This window comes from Pollicipes pollicipes, unplaced genomic scaffold (genome assembly GCF_011947565.3).
Source record: "Pollicipes pollicipes isolate AB1234 unplaced genomic scaffold, Ppol_2.1 Scaffold_4295;HRSCAF=5057_pilon_pilon_pilon, whole genome shotgun sequence".
Lineage (NCBI taxonomy): Eukaryota > Metazoa > Arthropoda > Thecostraca > Pollicipedomorpha > Pollicipedidae > Pollicipes > Pollicipes pollicipes.
In genome coordinates this window covers 18,569,433-18,590,443 of record NW_023596461.1, presented here as the reverse complement: position 1 = coordinate 18,590,443, position 21,011 = coordinate 18,569,433, and the positions used below count along the sequence as shown (strand labels likewise).

The window sequence follows — 21,011 nt, the reverse complement described above, 5'->3', positions numbered from 1 at the left end:
GTTGGCTGTGTTCATGTCATGAGAAGCTGACTGGCTGGAAGAACGTAGCTAATCGTCAGATTTTTAATGTAATTGCGTTAAAAAGCCTTGCCGGACTAGGAGGATTATTGTTTGTGGGTACCTGAGCTGTCGCGTCAGAGGTAAACGGAGGACGTTGGGGCGACACATTTCAAAGATTCATCCGGGGCTTTCTGCTGCTAAGAGGAACAGCGGTTTCGAGGTAAGAGGCTGAGCTTCACTGGTGTAGGCCTCTCACATTGCCCGTTGCACCTCAGGCTTAGCGTACTGATTGGTGGACAGGGGTGGGATAAAGCGCTTTTTATTTTCACCATATTGCATATAAAACTAAATATAGGTGCTAGAAGTGTTCAAAAATGTAATTTGCATCTGTTGATACCAATATGACGTGGGGTTTGCTCCCAATGATTGGGCTCAGGTTATGAAGTGTGAGTTCTGCACCGGTAATGATTATGCGAAGATAGTGAATGTCGCAGGCGCTTTCAGGTAATTGCACGATGACGTTACAAAACCAAAAGTCATATTGCTATCAGGCGATTGTAGAGTCATGTTATTGGTAAATTTAGGGCTACAGGGATGCAGTTTTGCAAAAGACTTAGGGCTGAGGGATAGAGACGGGAGGGGGGGGGGGGGGAGCAGGAAAAAGGCTGAGCCAGCCTCCGAAATGCACTTAAAACAGTTTTCTTCACAACTTTGACGCTGTTTCTTTTCACAGCTGGGAGCAGGGGTGTAGTTTCTCGAAATTAGTTTGAGGGCTGAGCTCTAGAAATTATGATTGATGAAAAATAATGCTTAAAGAACCATAACTAAAGATAAGAAACTGCATCCCTGGTGAGGAGGCACAATCCACTCCCCCTAACTAAATAGGAAACTACACGCCTAGGTATAAAACTAGGCTGGTTATGTCAAGTATGTCTTTACCTGTAAATTTGACTACTTTAGTCTCAACCATCATCAAATGACACTGAAATGCGAATGAAGTCTCGAACCAAAAATCGCTTGATGGTGGTGTCGCATTGCATTAAATTTCTCTGTTTTGTGGTTTATTGTATAAAGAGTTATGTTGCAGCGGTTTTTGACCGATTTGGCTCCAAGTGACAATTAAGACGGTTCCAAATTTCGTCAGTGACAGAAAAGGCACTTTTCTCACCCCTGCCTAGTGTGCTACCATTTTCATCTTTGACAACTCAAGCGTCATTAATTACCATTCAATGACGCTTGCATCAGTTACCATGGTTACCATTAAGTTGCCTCCAAACCAAGCCATCGTAGGATGTGGACGGGCGCCTGCGCACCTGTGTGGCGTGTGGTTATGGACGCACGCGGGATTTCAAAATGGGATGAGTGGGAACATCCCAAAGTTGTTTTACTGAGAACTGAGTTTTGCGCACTCCGCTCATTTTATACCATACAACTGGTAAAGAGGGTACACGTGCCCCAAGGGTCTACTATGTACGTGCGCCCCCACATGTATTCCATTGTTAGATGGTTGGCTGAACTGTTGTTAGAGCAAGAAGTTGCTGTTAATCAAATGCATGCAGAAGTGACGCGGGGAAGCTGTAACGTACCATACACGGTCTTCGAACGCATCATACTATTGAAGACACGATAGCGCTAGTCAGCGCACACGTTCAGGCAAAAAGGCAGATCCAGGGGAAGGGTTGTTCCGCAAAGGTCGTAAAACCCTGGTTTGGTCCCCCAAAACGGGATGGCGTATACTGTTATGTGCATGCTACTTCACGTTTCCAACAATTGATTGTGGTGATTTCTCGTTTTGCTACTGCTGCGACAGTCAACTGTATCAACAATCAACATGTACTGGTGGATGGTTAACCCGTTATCATAACGACTTTTGAGAAGTGACTTAATCCACTATTCTGTTGACTGGGTTCCCTAGTCACTTGTCAGCTTTAGCATCACACCCAGCCTACCGGTCACAGATTGTCCCTGCTTACTGCACGCAGCCGCCCTACACGCGACACGAGCCTCAAGCCACCAACTAGGAGTCGCATCTTATATAAATATATATAGCTTCGAATGTATGTGCATGGTGTGAGAGCCACTGGTTGCCTTAAATAGCAATCTACAAGAAAGACCTCCCCCAAAACAAAAACACAAACGCAGCTAAGCGGGCTGCTGTCTGGTTGCCACAGCATAAATAATTTAATCAAGTCGCCGAATGCGTCCGTTCTCTTGTTCTCAGACCAGGGAGGATGATCGCGCCTCCCATTTTCAAATTCTGCACACGCCCCTGCGCCACCTCACTGATTGCGCATGAGACACGCGAGATAGGCCACGAATGAGCCCTCCAAGATCACGCGCGAAGTGGCGCACTTAGTTTCCTTTAAGGTAATGCAGAAAATTGCGTGCAAAATATGTAGCTGCTAGCTGTGGTTAGCAAACACTGTCCACCTCGCCGCCCAGCCATGCGCATGTGCCCACGTTGTCACCAGCCCTAAGCCTTCTGAGCTCCGGTTTTCAAGCTGTTCTGTTCTGCTTGAACATATCAGCAAAGTCATCGTTACTTGGGAGGTCTCCTGAGCCCACTTTGGACCACGGCGAGAGTGGCAGTGTCTCTCTGTGTTCTCCACCGAGCATGAGTTCTCGATAAAATTCGCTGCCAACTACCAGTGACCTGTGAGCCCTCAGCTGGCAGAAGACTAAGGCAGGCGTTGTCCATTACCGCATCTGCGGCGTCACTGCGTGATACAAACCGCTGGCAACCATGGGCAAAACGGGCACTCTGAAAATCCGTGAGTACGTATAGGCGAGTCACGACGTCGGCTACTTGGATTGGTTCAGTATGTGTGCGCTCCCATTATATATTCACATCAGTTAAAACAGTGCCCATAGCCACCCATGTGAGCAGCATTAATGACCAAGTTGTTGACACGGGACGTGAACATTCATAAAGTTGGTATCGTTGCTGCCACAGTTCATACCCTGTTTTCCCAACGCATGCCCATGAACAGAGCTCCAATTCAACAGGTGATTTCAACTCCTACCTCTCAAGGTAAAATGACTAAGTAACCTGTCACATACGTGTAAGCGAGTCTGCTTCGCGTCATGCTTACATTTGCGCTTTCACCTCGTCAGTCTGCTGCCAGATGCACGATCCGATGTCCACGTGTGTCCAACGTTAAATTGATCCGAGATGTAACCCTCTCCCGACGGCGGCCTGACTTCCTCAGTGCTTTTAAACATAACTTCAGAAACATAAAAAGAAAGTTCACATTTGTACTGGGTTTTAGACCACAGCAGTCAAGTTTAAGATAATCGAGCGCTTCATAGCCCTGCCCATGTTGAGACCAAAAGCCCGATCGTCACTAAACTTTACGCCCCAAACGTGTGCAGATCATTTCGCGCGGACTATTTCAAGATTACCCAGGCACGCTTGAAGCCATAGAAACGTCACGTGGACAGTCTAAGGGCATTAGCGTGACCTGGAAGGTCACGTTAGCATGGCGGAAGTCCTATCAGTCCCTCACCTTATCGAACGAGCGTGTGAAATATCAGCTTAAGGGCCAAAGGCTCTAAAAGTACTCTGTCGGTTGAGGTTTTTCTGTATCCGTATAGGTCGCATGATAGTTTTTCGGGACAGCTGTGGATATGCAACCGCCACTGCATGGTGCTGTTGCACGTATTGGGTGACTCCAAAAACCTTAAGGATACCGGGACACAACCGTCACTCCACGAGCGGGCCACATGGTCACTGAATGGTTTCTTTCCTTATTATCATGTCTAAATAACTGTATGATGCTGAAATTTTGGGCACCTGAACTTACATCGCTTGCATACATGCTACAGAGTTTTTTTATTCTTATGGTTCATTTTGTCCTCGACGATCCATGGTATACGCAGCTTTTTCGAGGTCACGTCGGTGACACTTTTATCAAAAGTGACAAAGAGCACATGTTTCTTGCAGAAAATACGGCCTACAGCACATTTATAATTTTTCAGATCTATATCACTACCAAGTGCATTACTTTCGCTTTGGTGGCCTGTGTAAGGTTTTGTCATTCATGGCTCGGCTAGGTCAAACTTGTGATATTTTATCAAAATTAGGCATATGGATTAGACACATCACTGACGCCTTGAAAGGATGTTCTATATTTTAAGTTTTTCAATCAAGCACCAAGCTGATGAAATAAGCTCATTTACCAATATTGGTAAACTTAAATGTGGAAAAATAATGCTCCAGACAATACGATTTCTCTGCTGGGTGAATGTGCTGCTCAATACGTTATCGCTTGATTTTCGTCATCGTGCCATGCACAGCATTGGTTGAGAGCCCATAGGCCGCTGTTCAATCCAAAAATCGTGCTCACAAATGCTAGATATGAACAACTCGAGGAAAATATTTTGATTAACCTTGATCGCAACATGACTAATGGAATTCGCAGAAATTGAAATAACGTTACTATGGCGTCATCGATGACCTCGAAAAAGTCTCCCAAAAATAGTCTGCGCACCTTCTTGCACTAAAGCTAAAAAAATAGAAAGGCTTAGGTTTTAAGAAGTGCAGGGCTGTGAACTGCACCGAATGATACTCAAGATAGGCTATTTCAGTTCAAAACGCCACACAAATGTGAAACACTTCCTTCACTTGAACCTATCTGTCAGCTTTCCTCTCCCGTCTCTCTGGCCTTTCCAAAGCTGTCCTCCCCATTGATGTGACTTGTGTATGTTTTTATGTAACCGAACTGGCGCTGACATATAGCTATTTTTATCAACGAACTGTTCAATGCTATGATCGCCTGCACACCTTTGAACAAATGTAACATGCTATGGGCCACATATGCAAATAGTTACTGGTGCCTGCCTGACGTATTTTTCAACAGCTACCCATTCATTCAACTTCGTCTCCCGGTTTGCCGTGGCGTGTTTGAAGGGAATTTTCCACGTTTGAAGATATTGAAGCAAGCACCAGATGGTAGTGAAATAAAATTTGGAGCACTCTCCTTAAGCCTGGGGATAATAGGAGACATCTATAAAACACTATCGTCCCACATGATCCGAAGTCATCTTTCAAATGTCACGTTCAACACTTTTTTATCTCTATATGATGTAATTTGACAGTCGTCGATCTCTATTTTTTCCATGGCTCTAGCTTACTTATTTTCGAGATATTATGGGGTATTGTGGGGCCTCTGAGACCACCTTCTACGATGAGTGTGAAAACGTCTGTATGTCGAGTATCAAGCAGAAACTAACATTGTGTTAAAAATTGCCTGCAATTGTAGAAGCTGCATGCCTCAAGAATTTGAATGACGATATCTATGATTTATTGGACAACCTGCTCTACTTGGGCCATGCAGGGGTCCATTAATATCACCATTTGTGTATTTTGAGCCTTCGCTAACAGCAATATAGCGTGGTCGTGTGAATTCGGATGCAGTTCATGTTCCACTGCAAAATCAAGCGGTCTTAAGTAATACAAAATATGCGTCAGTTGGGGCGTGGGTTAGCAATTTGAGCAAGCATACTGGTACATGTATACAACGGGTTCCTTGCTACATCAATCTATACGGTAAGTTTTGATCATTTGCTACCGTAAGCCAGGCACATATATGGTTTAAGACAGCAGTAATAGCCTTATTCCTCAGAGAAAAGCAGGATAATGGAGATATAGATGGGTTGACATTTCGGCAACATACCTATATCAAAACAATAGCAGAAATGTTTCTGCTATTGTTTCGATAAAGGCATGCGCCAAAATATCAACCCGCCTTTATATCCATTCTCCTGGTTTTTCTCTGAGAAATAAGGTTATTACTACTGTTTTATTTATGCGAATAATTTTCTTTCCAAATGCGCTGAAAAACTTACGCAAATCCGTGGTTTGATATATCATAGCTTCATTCTTTAAGAATTGTAAAGAGTAGTACCAGCATCAAGTGATATTGTTAGGCTTATGTTATAAGCAATGGAAAAAAGTGGGCCGTTGCCAAGTCAACCAACAAATTTGTAAACGTTGAACCCACCGAAGAGTTTGCATATTATCCAGGAAATCTGCAAATTACGCAAGTCGTAAAGTGCATTCGCGAGGAACACTACACATATGGGTAAGACAGTAATAATAGTCTTATTCCTGGTAGATTAACGAAGCGAATGGAGAAATAGACGGGTTGAAATTCGGCCACGCGCCTTTATCAAAACGAATATCGATACTAAATTCAAAATCGCCTGCCAATTCCACTCAATTTTTCAGTTTCAAATTTGTTTTTAAACAGCGAGCTACGGTTCTTACCGGTCACCAAAATTCAGGGGATTAAACAGGGAGTAATTGCCAATCATTACTACGAAACAGTGCGTATCTAACCAAAAATAAAAGAACTTGTAATATACGTATATATTCAAACGAATTCAAGCAAACAGGCATGATGTATCACGCATTATTCACACATGCAAACGATTGAATTTAACAGCCATCGTGCATCGCTCGTCAGGCATCGCACATACATGCAAAGGATTTTTAACTAGCATAGATCACACAGCAAGGCGCTGATCTCATTTGCACAATCGGCCATGATGAACTCTGTACGTTAAGGTCTGGGCGCTGACTTCCTATAAGGATAGAATCACGTATTTTCCTGCCTGGGTGCTCCAGTGCTCTGTTGATGACTGAGTGGTTAACAAAAAAAACTGTGGCTCAATTCAAAACGGTGACCCGCTGTAAAAAAATGCTGACTAACGTTTAGAATGGGGCAAAAACTTAAAGGTTTGGCCTTATGTAACCTCAGATGACATGACCTTATAAAACGTCATCGGAACGGCAACAGCGCACTTATGAGTGTTAAGACAAAAGGAGAAGTCTAGAGACCTGTTTGTAGTATATTTCCGGCAGAAATAAGCCTTCCTTGGCAGTTTGGAATATAATACTACCAATATGACCTCGAGAAGCAGATCATGTGTAATTAGACGTCACGAACAAAAAGTTCACAGTTGCACAAAATATGTTAAAGTAAACGCAGGTGTTCCAAATTTCATCGCCATGCTCCAAACCGGTCAGACGATACTTCGGAGAGCAAACTTGGTGGGCGGGGGCTTGTTCCCCCCCCCCCCGCACCCCTAGTAGAGCAAAGGTAAACGTTGTTTACTTTGGACGAGAGAAGGGGCTCATTGAAACCCTGTCCACGTTTTTGGAGCTGTCTTCCAGACCGTCGACTGTTATATGCGGGGACAACTGGGGAATATTAGTAGTTTTGTCCTCAACCATGTGAAATCTTAAGCCACGGTAGTCATCTATAGTCAGGCTCGCATCTGGTCAAATCTTCAAAACAACCGAGTTAAATGACAATAAATCCTTAACAATATACCCATATCATTTTCACGCATCACGAAGAGTCGAAGGGCGGCGGGCGTGCCGACGGGCTGCGGAGTCTGCTGCGGTCGTCCGGCTACAGTTTGTACGTGCTGCTGCTGCTGGTGCTCGCCTTCCTGCTGAACCAGCTGGACCGCTACATGCTAGCCATCGTAGCGCGCCCGACCGCACAGGACATCGGATTCGGAGATCGCGGCTGCCTGCTGGACGATGCCGTCAGCTCGCATCTGTCGGAAACGGACTGCTCCAACTGCACCACCAACGCCACGTGAGGGTGCCGCCGTGATCCCCTATGGCTTTCGAGGCGGGCCGACATCATGATCTGGGCCGATGTGCCAGCCTATTGCTTGTGTTGTTGGTGACCATTTTGGCGCTCCGTGGGCAATCATGCATTGCTTTCTGGCCTATTTAGAGTATGGACGTTTCCCATTTGCGGGGCATTTGCATTTACACTCGCACATGATCTACTCGTTTTCTGCTGCATATCATTGTACTTAAACGTGACCAGTTTGCTTTCCGCGGCGACATTTTACAACCTGGTGGTCACTTACAAAGACGAGTGGAAAACAAAATTAAAGGGAAACAGCTGCATGGGAAAAGTTGAATAGAAAAGTTGAACGGAAAATTTGAAAGCAAAGGGTGAATGCAAAGGTCAACTGAAAAGCTGGGTAGAAACATTGCAAAAGAAAAGGTGGCATGAAAAGGCTACTTGAAAGAGATTTTAATGGGAAAATAAAATGAAAAGGGCTGGATGGAAAACAGTCGAATTAAGTTAAGCCAATTTGAGAGGAAAAAAAGTTTGAAGGACAAACCGAATGACAAAAATTGCACCGGTATCCAGTTGACAAGGATAAGACTCTAGTGGAAAAGAAAATGTAAGGTAAAAGAAAGAAAAGTAAAGAAAACTTAGATGTTCAATTAGAGTTAGGATTGCGGAAAAAACCAAGATTAAGATCCAAACAAGATCAACAATAAATCAGACTCGAAAAAGTCAAGATAAAAAGTCAAAAATGTAAAGTCAGAGATGAAAAGTCAAGGAAAAAATTAAAGATGAAAACTAAAACTTGAAAGTCAAAGAACGAAAGTTTATGATTAAAAATGAAGCTAAAAGTTAAAGATAAAAAGTCAAACATAAAAGGCAAAAGATAAAAGTTAAAGATAGCAGGCAAATATAAAAAACAAGACGTAAGATGCTGACAGAACAATAAATCAACGTGAAAAACATTCAGAAGACTAGAATTAAAAAAGGAGAGGCGTTGATAACAGGGCTGAGAAACCGAAATTTTCAAGGACTTTCGATTCAAACGAAACGCAGTTTCAGTCTGTCTACATTCAGTCAGCATCAGTCAGTCAGTCAACATCACAAGTAATTAACAAACAAAAAAAGCTTGGTTTTCAATACCGGACCACAAGTTCCTTAGATCTCTGGGATATGAAGTTCGTAGCCCCTCCTCGCCTTGAGTAAGTGTCTTGGGAGTCTAACCAGAAGAGGCTTGAATAACTCCGGAATTTGTTGATCGAGGAACTGTGTTCAACTCCTTTCATCTGCCTGGAATCATCCACGTTGTTGCTATTTTGCTCATGTAGCGAGGTCAGAAACCTGATAATGCGAGCCACATTGTCCTTTGATGGCATGGAGCCCCTTTCAGGCGCCATTTGGCGCGCCCCAGTCCCAGCTCACGCCTGCGTTCTCCTCGGCGTCTGGGGGTCCGTCAGCCGGGTGGCTCGGCCGTGTGACGCTCCCCGTACGTGACGCTTCAGCTGCGCGCTTCGGAAGGACGCGGACGGCGTGCAAGGCTGCAAGTGGGACTACACGGGCACCGGCACGCAGTACGACCTGCTGGCAGGCCCCGTCTTCATCCTCATCTATACCTTTGCCGGCATTCCTATGGGCATTGCGGCCGATTTCTACAACAGGAAGGTGCGTCTGTCACGCCTGTCTGGAGGGAACCTTTTAGAGTTAGAATACCTTCTAACATAACGTTCTGTACCGCCCACCCACCGGCGCGTATTCCTTGGGGGTATCTGGACATGTCTGACGCAAATGCAGCAAATTCAAAGACAATCTAGCAGAAAACTGCAAAACAAAAGCACATCGCAATTCAGCACAGTTGCCGTTGATGTCAATTGATGCCAATTCACGCCACACATGATGCCGTGTGTCGCAGGTATTTCAGAGGCAGGTGCTTCAGGTGCACCATGGCATCTAAAACACCTGCTTCTCAATTTCAGCCCTCCTCTGTGCTGGCACGCCCTGAACTGACATCGCGGTGTTATTGGAGCCGGACAGAACAACGCAGCGCAGGTGCCTGACCGTGTGTTCTCCGTCAGGTCCTGCTGACAGTGGCCTGCATTTTCTGGTCCACCTGCCTGTTCCTCACCGGGTTCGTGAAGGAGTACTGGCAGCTGGCCGCGCTTCGCTTCGGCATCGGGTTCGGGTCAGTGCACCGGCCGACGGCGCCGTCTGTGTTCACAGAACTGGCCGACAGTCAGGCGAGCTCGGTCGTTTGTGGGCGCTCTCAGTGACGCTCGGGGTCACCTTCCACCTTACACGTGCAGGAGGCGCGGCAAGCTGTCCCGCCAGTCCGCCTAATCGCAGGAGGGCACGTGAAACGCCAGCGAGACGCTGCAGTTATCGTAACTTATCGCGATACGCAGCGGTTTGCAGCGTTGCCGTCAAAAGTTCCGTTTATCTGATGGTGTCAAAGGTATATAATGATCGATCGTCCGTCACTCCGACAACAATAGAAACACGATTTTTGCTGTTGAATTCCCGCCCTCCTTAATTGGTTCTGCTGGCATTGGTCAGGAGACACCGAATCAGACTGTTCTCAGGTCGGAGTTTTGTCGGCACGTGGCTCGCGCTATACCTTCCCAACATCTTAATGATCCATCGGCATATGTGTCGGTCGCCTGGTTGGCCCCGCTGTGCCGACCGCATGCACCGAACACGCAGCCGGGAGTATCTCGACAGCTCGACATCGGCGCCGTGTGCCCCTGAAAGAGGCCCCGTTACGTAAGCGTCGGACGACTGCCGACCGGGGAGGCCATATATGGCCGTTGGGGCGGCTGAGGACGACTGGCGGCTGCCTAACCCCCCACCCCCCTCCCCCTCCCTCTCCCTCCCCATCCGTGTGGCATGAGCCCGGTGCGCGCTAACCTGCGCAGGGCGCCCCGCCGCTATCCGCCCGTGGGGGATACCGTACACCAGGTGCATCACACGCTCATCGGCGCGCGTACCGTCGTGCACCCTGCGCACGCTATGGTGGTGGGCGTGAACACCAGAGAGTTGCAGACTGAGACGGCCATTTTAAAGACCATTCAGTGCAGTTCACAGCCATGCCCTTTCCAAGGCTTAAATCCTTTTTGTTTCTGAGCTTGGCACCAGCGAACTTGTATAGACTATTTCGTGCAAGCTATTTCAACGTCAACCAGACGTGCACGACGCCATAGAAACATCACGTGTATACCGCCACCTTAATGACCGTATTGTGCCCAAACTCAAGAACATAATCATCGCATCATTCTTGTCTGGCGCGCGACAGCACGATGTGCAGCGTTAACGGACTTCAGTTGGCCCTCACCCTGTTAACTGTGATCAGTGCAAATTTAGAACACAATCTGGTAAATTGGTCACCTGGATAAGTGCGCTTTTGGGCAGCAATCACCATTTCAGGGCTATGGGATGAGGGAGAATGGATTACGGTGGGGCAGTGCTACATGCGCCTGGGCGCCCATCCGCCGAGACTAAGCAGCCAGGGACTAAGCCCACACACTGACCCTCTGCGGGGCTCGCGTGCTTAGCGCTCGGAAGGGGGCCCTAACCAGGGGGCGTTTTGGCCCACTCGTGGCTGACGCATGCAGCCTGCCCCGGGCAAGCGGGGCGTCGCGAAGACGCAGTATGAAGTAAAAAAGAGTATAAGAGGACGGATGCTCGAACATGAATCACGTTTTGTGTTACGTGATACAAAAATTTTGGCAGCGGTACGACTAACGACAGAAATAAGACTGGGAATTGAATGAATTAACAAAAACTCCGCAAACGGGCACGTGAATGCAAGTAAAAATATCAGGTCACAAATATGCAAGAACAACAGGAGAGAAGATAAAAATGCGAACATCTAACGATATTATGATTCAGCAGACACACCACGGCACGCAACGCCACCTCTCAGCATGATGAAGTATTATAAGTGAGTTGGGCACGTCCTCCGCAGCAACAATTCTGACACGGCCAGTCTGGTACCGACCCTGACGTCAGAAAGACGTTGCATCAACCAGTGACGTATTGAACAGCAGATTCACCAAAATTTGAAATGTTGTTGTTTGGAACAGTTTAACGCTTGAAAGCAAACCACCGATCACAAGTGAGCCGATCTCAGCATAGCTAATGTTTGCCTCAATATCTTCAAATGTGGAACATCCCCTTTGATTTTGAGCTGCTCTTCCTGACTCGACGGGGCCCGCGGCGAACTGTTATCCCGGTTCCGTGTCGCTGCCCCCGGCGTGCCGCCCTCACGTGCCCCGACACGTGCCCTCACCTGTCGTACGTGCCACCATCACGTGCCTCACGTGTCCCGATATTTGCTGACCGTTCGCAGCGAGGCGGGATGCACTCCGTTCGCCGCATCGCTGCTGGCCGACTACTTCGCCCCAGAGCTGCGTGGCACCGCGCTCGGCGTCTACAACTGGGGCATCTACTTCGGCTACTCCATGGCCTACGCCGTCGGCAACTTCATCACGAACGCCGACATCCTCGGCATGGTAGGCGTGGTCGTAGTCTTCACGTTGCCTGCCGCCGTTCCCCGAACGTTGCTGGGGGACTGGCATGCAGACTGCCATATTGGCAGAAGGCTCTTGTGACGTCACGGTCGTGCGCCCCTTTACTTGTGACGTCATGGTCGTGCGCCCCGTTACTTGTGACGTCATGGTCGTGCGCCCCGTTACTTGTGACGTCATGGTCGTGCGCCCTGTTACTTTCGTCGCTCGATTCCGCCTGTTTGTCCCGAAATGTGGCCACTTGTCCATCCAGTCTTAGGGTTTTGCCAGCTGGGCTTTCGTTCCGCTCCGCGGCTGTATTCGCTGCCCAATCCATTCACGTGGTAAGCTGCCCTTGGAAACTGTGCTATGCGAGACCGAGTCGAGCTACGCTGACTTTCGCATTCATCGGCTGCCGGGCACAGCCTGCCTAGGTTATAACAGCACACTGTCTTGGCGTGCATGGCCATCCCGTTACCGCGTGCTCAGCTGGAGGCGGGATGCAGCTGCGCTCATTTTACCCCCAAGGCCCAGAAGGCCATGACATTTAGCGAAGGCAGTTCATAAGGAATCGTTCAATCTGATGAGACAGCGTAATGTTGGACGAAGGCATACAGCTTTGAGTTGGTCTCTCAGACACATAGACAACTTGAGTCAGAGTAACGACTAATTTCATTGGCATTGCGTCACGCATGAAGATCAGATTAAGCAACTCAAGATCAGATCGTCAGTAACTAAGCCGCCTTATTTCTAGAATCCTTGCTGTATGGGGTAGTATTGGCGCTCATCACGAACTTATTGTAACAGGGACATCAAAGACATATTGGTTTTTACTTTGAGGAGCATGCTGCCTGGCGTAGATCTTGATACTGACTTTAAACCTAAATATTAAAGCAAGTTTACGGGGTCTTATTCATCTTGACCTTCAGAAGGTAAAGCAAGGTCACTCAATTGATATGAACACCATTGACCTTTTGCTTCTAAACGGTGTCTAGGTTAAAGCTAGATACTTGCGGAGGTCTGAGTACACTCAGGACACAGATATGGAGTTTGGCATTGTTTGGCCGTTCTTAACCAGAAGGTGACAATCTAGTCTTCCCCACGAACCCGAGCTCCCGAAGTGTGAGCTCTGAAGGTGTCAACCGCTCGGCGATTACGCCTCCGCGCGCCATATTCCCCCCCAAGCCCCCCCCCCCCCCCCGCCCCCCCCCCACCCCCCCCCCCCGATGCGTGTTGATGCGCCTTATGTGCGAGCCGTTTTCATGCCATCTGGCGCTGTGTTGACTTCCAGGGCGACGATGACCGCCCCTACTGGTGGGCGCTCCCTGTTGCTCGTCCTGTCGCGGTGTGACCCCGACCTGCCCGCAGGGCTGGCGATGGTCGTACCTGCTGGCGGGCGCTCCCTGTTGCCCGTCCTGCCGCGGTGTGACCCCGACCTGCCCGCAGGGCTGACGGTGACCGCACCTGCTGGTGGGCGCTCCCTATTGCCCGTCTTGTCGTGGTGTGACCCCGACCTGCCCGCAGGGCTGGCGATGGTCGTACCTGCTGTCGGGGGGTCCCGGTATCTTGCTGGGCGTGCTGATCCTGCTGACGATGAAGGAGCCGCCGCGGACCGGCACCAGCGCCGCCAGCAAGGCGGCCTCGGCACAGCTGACGTCGGTGCAGAAGCTGCTTGTAACGTTGCGCTTCTTCTTCCGACCAATGGTCATCCTGCTCTGCCTGGCTGGAGGCATCAGAAACGCAGGCGCGTGATTCGGGGAAACGGGAGAGCGGTGGTGGTGAGGAGGGGGGGGGGGGGGACGAAGGCGAAAGACATAAGATATAATTGTACGCAGGCATTTCCGATGTATATTTGCATGTGGTCTAAAACCTTTCATTGTATGTATATTGCCATTGACCCTTTTTAGGTCATTTAGGTCATAGGCTGCTTCTTATCGGGGTGAATCTCGTTTTTGTGTGGCTCATTTTGAGCAAGTTTGATCAAAACAGCCTTCCAACCTACCAAATTGTCTTGAATTCGCGAGCAGAAGGCCACGGGGCCATCTGCTCTTGCTCACTCCAGCAGTCGAGTCTGGTAAGAAAATGCCATTTTTCGACGGCTGGTACGATGACACGGCAAGCCGTTCGTCAGGAGACTGAGCAAGATCAACCCGGTTATTGACCCCTGTGGGGTGCCGTGACTAGCAGATGGGGGAGCCTGGCCATTTGCTCTGTTCATCGGGCCACGCCCACTCAAATAGTTTCTTCATCGTATGTCTTAATGGATTTCAAACCGTCTCAGCTGGATGAGGATGACCTCACGGTCGACCCGGTTCAGAGCTTTGCTCAAATAAGCTGCTATGGTTGGAGAGATGTAGCCATAATATTGAGCTCCCAATATCCAAGCAACAGCATCGAGCACAGCGTCCTCCGGTAAACGCCTGCGGCGGCGGGCATACTGTTGGATGAACAAGATTGAAATACTGCTGGTAGAAGAGAAGACAGCCGGCTGGTTGCATAGGTTTTGTCTGTCACCTGTGACTGACGGAGGAGCAGAGAGATAAACCGAAAGTTTGACTGGTTCGCCGGATCGTAAATCGGCGCAACGGTGGTCACCTTCCACGACTCTGGGAACCCGCGAGACGCGGTTGAGGCGTTCGCGACTCGCGGCAGGTTAGGTCCGAGCGCAGGGAGACTGCGCTTCGTCGCACTCAAGAGGACGCCGTGGCGGTCGACAACACCCTAGGGATTCACCATCTGGATGATGGAGCCCAGATCCGTCAGAGTCGCTGCCTGCGGCCTGAGCGCGGTGGTGACGTTGATCGATGGCCTGGGGCTATTTGTTCACCGTCATGTATCACCGTTCACCGTCATGGCGTCTCTCAGCTCCGCAGCGATGCTGAAGCCAACGGTGGAGAAGAATCATTTAGGCCTGCCACTCCTGGACCAGAGCTTGACACCAGCGTGGGCTGCGCGGCCACTGAGCATGACACCGAGCTGAGCCCGATGTAAAACCGTTTGACCGGTCCAGACGTCCGTGAGAAAGGGGCTACCATGCCGTTCACGTCGTTGCCGGCCTGCAGTGGTCCCCGTCTGCCAGGAAATCCAGGCAAGAAGTGTTCCTGCCGGCAGTGCTCAGGCTGTTCCGCCTGACGCTGACGCTGGACATGACGCCATGACGCTGGACATGACGCTGAGCTGAGCTTGATGTATAGCCTGTTTGAGCGGTCCAGACGTCCGTGAGTAGGCTAGGTCCAGGTCCAGTAGGTCACGGACCATGCCGTTGACGTCGTTGCCGGCCTGTAGTAGTCCCCGTCTGCCAGGAAATCCAGGAAATTTGCAAGCAAATCCATGAAATCCAGGAAAGTAGTATTTCTGCCGACAGTGCTCGGGCTGCGAATGGCATGCTCGCCCACGCGCTCTCGAATTCGGCCAACAAGTGCAGGAGCGACGGTAGGTTGGCGACCGCTGATGAACGCTATGGAGAACCTCCGCAATGGTGCTCAGGCCGTCGATGCTGCTGCTGATGTGGTCCAATACACTTGGAGTGGGCGTGAGATGAGTGGGCTCGTGGACGAGCTGGGCGGTATTCAGCCCCGGCAGCGATGACTAATATCGTAGAGCACCGACAGACTCCGAGTCGAGCACGCTGATGTTGACGTCGTGCGTCAGTAGCGAGCGCATATCAGCTCGCATATCAGCATATCTCGCAGCAGTTCCTAGAGTTGCTCGAGAGCTTGGTGGATTGAATTGACAGGGTCTGTAGGCTACTCCCAATAACCACTGATCTCCCTCCAGGCTACGAAACAGGCAGAGGGCCTCGATCCGGCGTGCGTTGGTTATCCCCACTTTATGGTGCTGTATTTCATCTTGCGGATGACCTAAAGCCGCCTGCACCTTGCTGTCCGTCCCTGTGGAGTGGTTGTCGATCCCGCCGGATGCTAGAGTACCCTTGGAAGGGGATAGCATGGGGCTGGGTGCAGGACGTTAGCCCGGTCTGGGAAACACAAAGAACGTGTGTTTCGTTCTTCCTGAACTCCATACTCTTCTGAAGAAGCATGATGTTCACGAAGTCAAGCCTGGAAACCAGGGACTGGGTGCTGATGTGCCCAGTTTCCGTTTGGGATAGCTTCGGCTCTCTCGCTCGTACCTGTTATTCTTGCGAGTATGCCGGATTGCCAGGCGCGGCAGGGCAGTAAGGTACCGGTGATTATATAGCGGCGCTTCAGCTTGCTGTTCAGCCGAGCTGAGATTGCGTTTGACATAAAGAATAGGGCTGCGAGTCCATCGCCAGAAACCCCATTTAAACCCAGTTTTTCAGTTATTGTGTGTTCCTCGTGGCTAGCGCTGGAGAAAGCGCCAAAATGAGGATTCCATTATTGCTCGTCGTGCTGCTGCGGCCTTGTTAATGCTGCGAAGGACCTGTTGATATTGACTTATGCTCATTTCGAGGAGAAACTTGAATAAGTCAACAACGTTGAGAATAGAGCGTGCCTGACACGCGCGAAATCCGGCCGGTATAACCCCCGCCACCGTGTCCAGTTGGGCAGCCAGCAGCCAGCAGTCAGTCCGTCCGCATGCCTGATCGCGAGATTCGATCGGTTGGAACCCTCCGGCGGTGGACAGGTGACGAGCAAAACATGTGAACTCACAAAAACCGGCGGGCTGTTCCACACAAAAAAAGCATACCATTTACATAGAGGCAGACACTGGATGGCTTTTAACTATTACAAACGGTGGGAGGTTACGCCGTCAACTGACGTCGGAGCGTAAAAATGAGCTCTTAAGCTGTAAAATGAACTCCGTAAAAAGCACGGCGCATCTGGAAGCCGTTGACGACCGCACGAATCCAAGGTGGAGCAATGTCGGGTGATCCTTGGAGCGGACCATGCGGGCGAATCATGGCCAGCGTTTTGGGGACTCGCGCTGGGCAGACTGCTTGAAGGTGACGTGCGGAACGGCAGAGTTTTTGTCCACAATCCATCGCTTACCACAGCAACATAATAGAACAGCTCGATATTGGACCATCGTTGCGCATGTCTTACCGCTGGGTTCGTGTTCTCATGAGTGCCTGCATACAGTCATACGGATATGTGCAATATGTCGTCACTTACTCGTCTAGCAAAAGAGGGCGATGCTTCCTTATGTTGCGCAAATATGCATGTGACTGAAGTCTGGACCACAGTGAATAGCTGCGTGAGGGCTCGTTTGGCAGTGTGCCTGACCGGCGATGCCTCGGCTTGCAGCCGGCTACGTCTGGTCGTACAGCACGCAGAACTACTTCGAGGGCATCGGGCAGACGTCCACCCAGATCGGCTCCTACATGTCCTGGATCCCGCTGGTGGCCGGCTCCATCAGTGAGTGGCGAAGCTGGTCTCCCGGTCTCTGTCGCACTGTACCAGATGAAACTCCTCTGCTGTTGGGATGTTGAGGAATTGGACCTCTCCGGGCAGCAGACAAACGGTGCCGTGAAACCCGAGCCGTCTCGTGCGTTGTGGCTGTGTTCCATGCTTTAGGTGCGTAGATGCATTGACTCACTTTTCGGTGATGATCAGTCGATGGGCTGCTGCCGGCGCAAACGCAGCCCATTCTTTGAAGGCCACGCTCGTTGGGTACGGATCCAGAGGCATTGTGAAGTATGCTGTACGACTCATTGGGCAAACCGCCAACATAAATAGGCCAGGCCTTCGGCAAACTTGATTGATCGCCATGCATAACGCTGTCCTACGACTTGGGTTTCTTCGTGTTGCATGCATGAACACGTCGTGTCAGTGATATACGTGGTTGTGATAACACGTCTGCCGTAGAAGCATTATGCCGTATTCGCTGCTCTATCTGTGACGCGGCACGTACCATACCACGTGTCAGACACGAAGTCCGGCGTTGTTGCCAAGCCCCTCTGCATCTTCTGCTCTGCTCCGGACTTACCAGCCTGCTCCTGGTCAGCTGTGACCTGTGTAATGCGTGCTGTTGGCCGATGTCCGTGTCTGGCCGTGTCTTGTCCTCAGAACTGATGTTGACCTGCGTTTGCTCTCCGGGCTGGTGCTAACCTAGTGTTTCCTCGTCTGACCTTGTCTCGCCCCGGGCGTGGTATCGACCCAGTGTCCTCGCTTCACCGTGTCCGGTCGCCAGGCGTGGTGTTCGGCGGCTTCATCTCGGACCGGGTGGTGAGCAGGCTCGGCCCTCTCGGCCGCATCTGGGTCATCATCATCTCCCAGCTGCTGGCCACGCCGTTCGTGTTCGGCGTGCTCTTCCTGGAGCCGCCCTGGGCCTACATCAGCCTCATCCCCACCTACATCATCGGTGAGAACTCTCCTGCGGAGGGCTGCACGTGGCGTGCCAACCTCCGGTGGTGAGCGTGCCCAGTGTAGTGTGGTGTGCGTACGCTCGTATCCAGGACAGTCTGGTGTGTGCACGCTCGTATCCAGGGCAGTCTGGCGTGTGCACGCGCGCATCCAGGGCGGTCTGGTGTGCGCACGCTCGTATCCAGGGCAGTCTGGTGTGCGCACGCTCGTATCCAGGGCAGTCTGGTGTGCACACGCTCGTATCCAGGACAGTCTGGTGTGCGCACGCTCGTATCCAGGGCAGTCTGGTGTGTGCACGGTCGCGTTCGCGGCAGTCTGGTGACTGCACATTCACCGTCACAGTGCATGGTGGTCACACATTCGCGGTGTGGTTCCATTTCTCATCGGAATTATGATATGTGTGACACCTAGTGGACAACGTGGATCGTGCGTTTCGCGCGCCACCTACCTGGGTGTGTTGTCTGTCCTTGACCTCCGACAAACCCTCGGTGACTCCCCACCATCCTGAACAGCCCAACAGGTGGCAGCGTCATTTGGCAGCTCGCTTGTGATGAACACACGCCAAACACGTGCATAGGGCATCGATCACGTGGTATGGCGAGCAGTGTGGCAAGGTACGATGAGGTGAGAGTCGATCACGTGGTATGGTGAGCAGTGTGGTAAGGTATGGTGAGGTGAGCATCGATCACATGGTATGGTGAGCAGTGTGGCAAGGCATTGTATGCAGTCGTGGGGAACGGCGACCCACACGTCAGTAGAATGGTGTCCCGACGCTGCTGAGGACTGTGGTGAGGCGGAAGAGGCAGACTGTGCGTCCGCGTAGCCCGGGCGCCTTTGGCCGGCCGGTCGAAGCTGTAGGAGTTGACCTGGGCCTGCCCGCTGCAGGCGAGATGTGGGTGCCGATCACGCTGGCCAAGCTGGTGGAGATGGCGCCGGCTGAGGTACGCACGTCCGCCGTCGCCTTCTATTTTTTCGTCATCACCAACATCGGCGGCAACATGCCGCTGCTGGTGGACCCGGTCAAGAAGGCCTTCAGCAACGCTGGCTACAACGATGTCGACTCGCTTCGCGGTACGCAATTGGGGTCGGGGCTAGCACATTGGCTCTGTACACTGGGACAGATTTGGCGCGCCGGAGAAGCACACAGACTGTCAGGAGTGGAGGGTGGGGGGGTGGGGGGGAGGCGGAGTGGGAGCCTATTCGGGGGACCTGCCAGTTATCTGAAATGCGTTGTCATGCACACAAATCTGCTTGGCTTGCGTTGTTGATGCGCAATAGTCATGGTGTTTTGTGTGTTGACATTATGGCCTGGTATACCGGCTTATTCGAGGCTCCGATTTCAAGGGAATGTTCCATATTTGTAGAGAGTTTTGAACCGAAATAGCCACGTTGAAGTTTATTCGGTTAAGTTTACAGCCCAACTGTTTTCAAGATCCTATCCCCTCCTGTGTCTGAGCTAGACGCCCGCGAAGATGGGGGCCGAATATTTCGTGTAGTCCATGCATGAACGCGTCAGTGCAGTGCAGTCATGAAGACAGACAGTCAAGCAGTCAGAATATTTTGTGCAGTCATATCACCCAGTCATGCATAACTTGTGTTGTACAGAGCATTCTATTCCACTTAAAAGCATACCGATGGTTATACGTGGGCTTATTTAATCATATCTCACACTTGCTTCAATATCTTCACATGTGGAACATTCCCTTTAACACACACCCGAGTGACCGGCTGGCTGGCGCGCTCGGGAACCCTTCGTTCGGGTGTGGGGGGGGGGGGGGGGCAGTTTGATCCCTCTGCGATATCAGATTCCAACAGAGCTTGAAACACCAAATTCACAAGCTGTGTTAGCCTGTAAGTGAAATCGTGTGTCAAAATGTATGGTTTCTAGATCATGACCTTCGGTTCAAGTAAAGTCAAACGAAGTCAAACTCCAGGTTGGTGTCAAAGTGTCTACGGAACTTAGATACCTGTTCTAAGTAAAGGTCACTGATGCTCATTTTAAGGTCAGTGACCTCGCTTGACCTTTCGTAGGTTGTGGCGACCAAAATCAGACAACACTGCTTCAAGTTTTGCATTTGCATTTTGCAAAACAAATTCGTTATGCATTGCCGCATATGTAATGGATGTATCACTCGCAGACATCTGTTATTGTATCATTGAACACCAGCCTCAACAGGCTCACCACGTGCCCGTATTACTTGCCGACGCCGGGTGTCTGTTCTGTCTGCAGACACACTGTACCTTTTCTACCCTGGCGAGTACATCTTGGGCGCGTTACTCTATTTGCTGGCGCTGCTGGCGCTGCGCCGGGACCTGGCGCGCGCCCAGCGCGACGGCCCCCTGGTGGAGAAGAAGACAGACAGCGATACGGTGGGCGAGACAAACGACGCCTACCTGCCAGAGACGCCCACCGATGACCCGTGAGCGGATCTTCGCCGCCCACCGATGACTCGTGAGCAGACTTCCGCCGCCCACCGATGACCCGTGAGCGGACCTCCGCCGCCTACCGATGACTCGCGAGCGGACCTCCGCCGCCCACCGATGACTCGTGAGCGGACCTCCGCCGCCCATCGATGACCCGTGAGCAGACTTCCGCCGCCTACCGATGACCCGTGAGCGGACCTCCG

At 50.6% G+C, this 21,011-nt stretch overlaps 1 protein-coding gene across 1 annotated transcript; it reads left to right on the top strand.

Annotated features, from left to right (window-relative positions):
* The first annotated feature begins 2,730 nt into the window (after window positions 1–2,730).
* Window positions 2,731–20,808, top strand: LOC119097260 (protein spinster homolog 1). Its single transcript, XM_037220308.1, has 10 exons — window positions 2,731–2,771; window positions 7,364–7,610; window positions 9,104–9,263; window positions 9,674–9,780; window positions 11,944–12,106; window positions 13,625–13,844; window positions 17,326–17,436; window positions 18,212–18,382; window positions 19,270–19,455; window positions 20,615–20,808. The coding sequence occupies exons 1-10, from the start codon at window positions 2,744–2,746 to the stop codon at window positions 20,806–20,808; spliced, it is 1,587 nt and encodes a 528-aa protein (XP_037076203.1). The 5' UTR covers window positions 2,731–2,743.
* Window positions 20,809–21,011: the final 203 nt, after the last annotated feature.

Bases quoted from the DNA above. Each gene is read 5' to 3' on its own strand.
- LOC119097260 (XM_037220308.1), top strand. From the start codon at position 2,744: ATGGGCAAAACGGGCACTCTGAAAATCC. The intron at 7,611-9,103 runs GTGAGGGTGCCG...GTGACGCTTCAG, and splicing joins AACTGCACCACCAACGCCAC to CTGCGCGCTTCGGAAGGACG. The intron at 17,437-18,211 runs GTGAGTGGCGAA...TCCGGTCGCCAG, and splicing joins GCTGGTGGCCGGCTCCATCA to GCGTGGTGTTCGGCGGCTTC.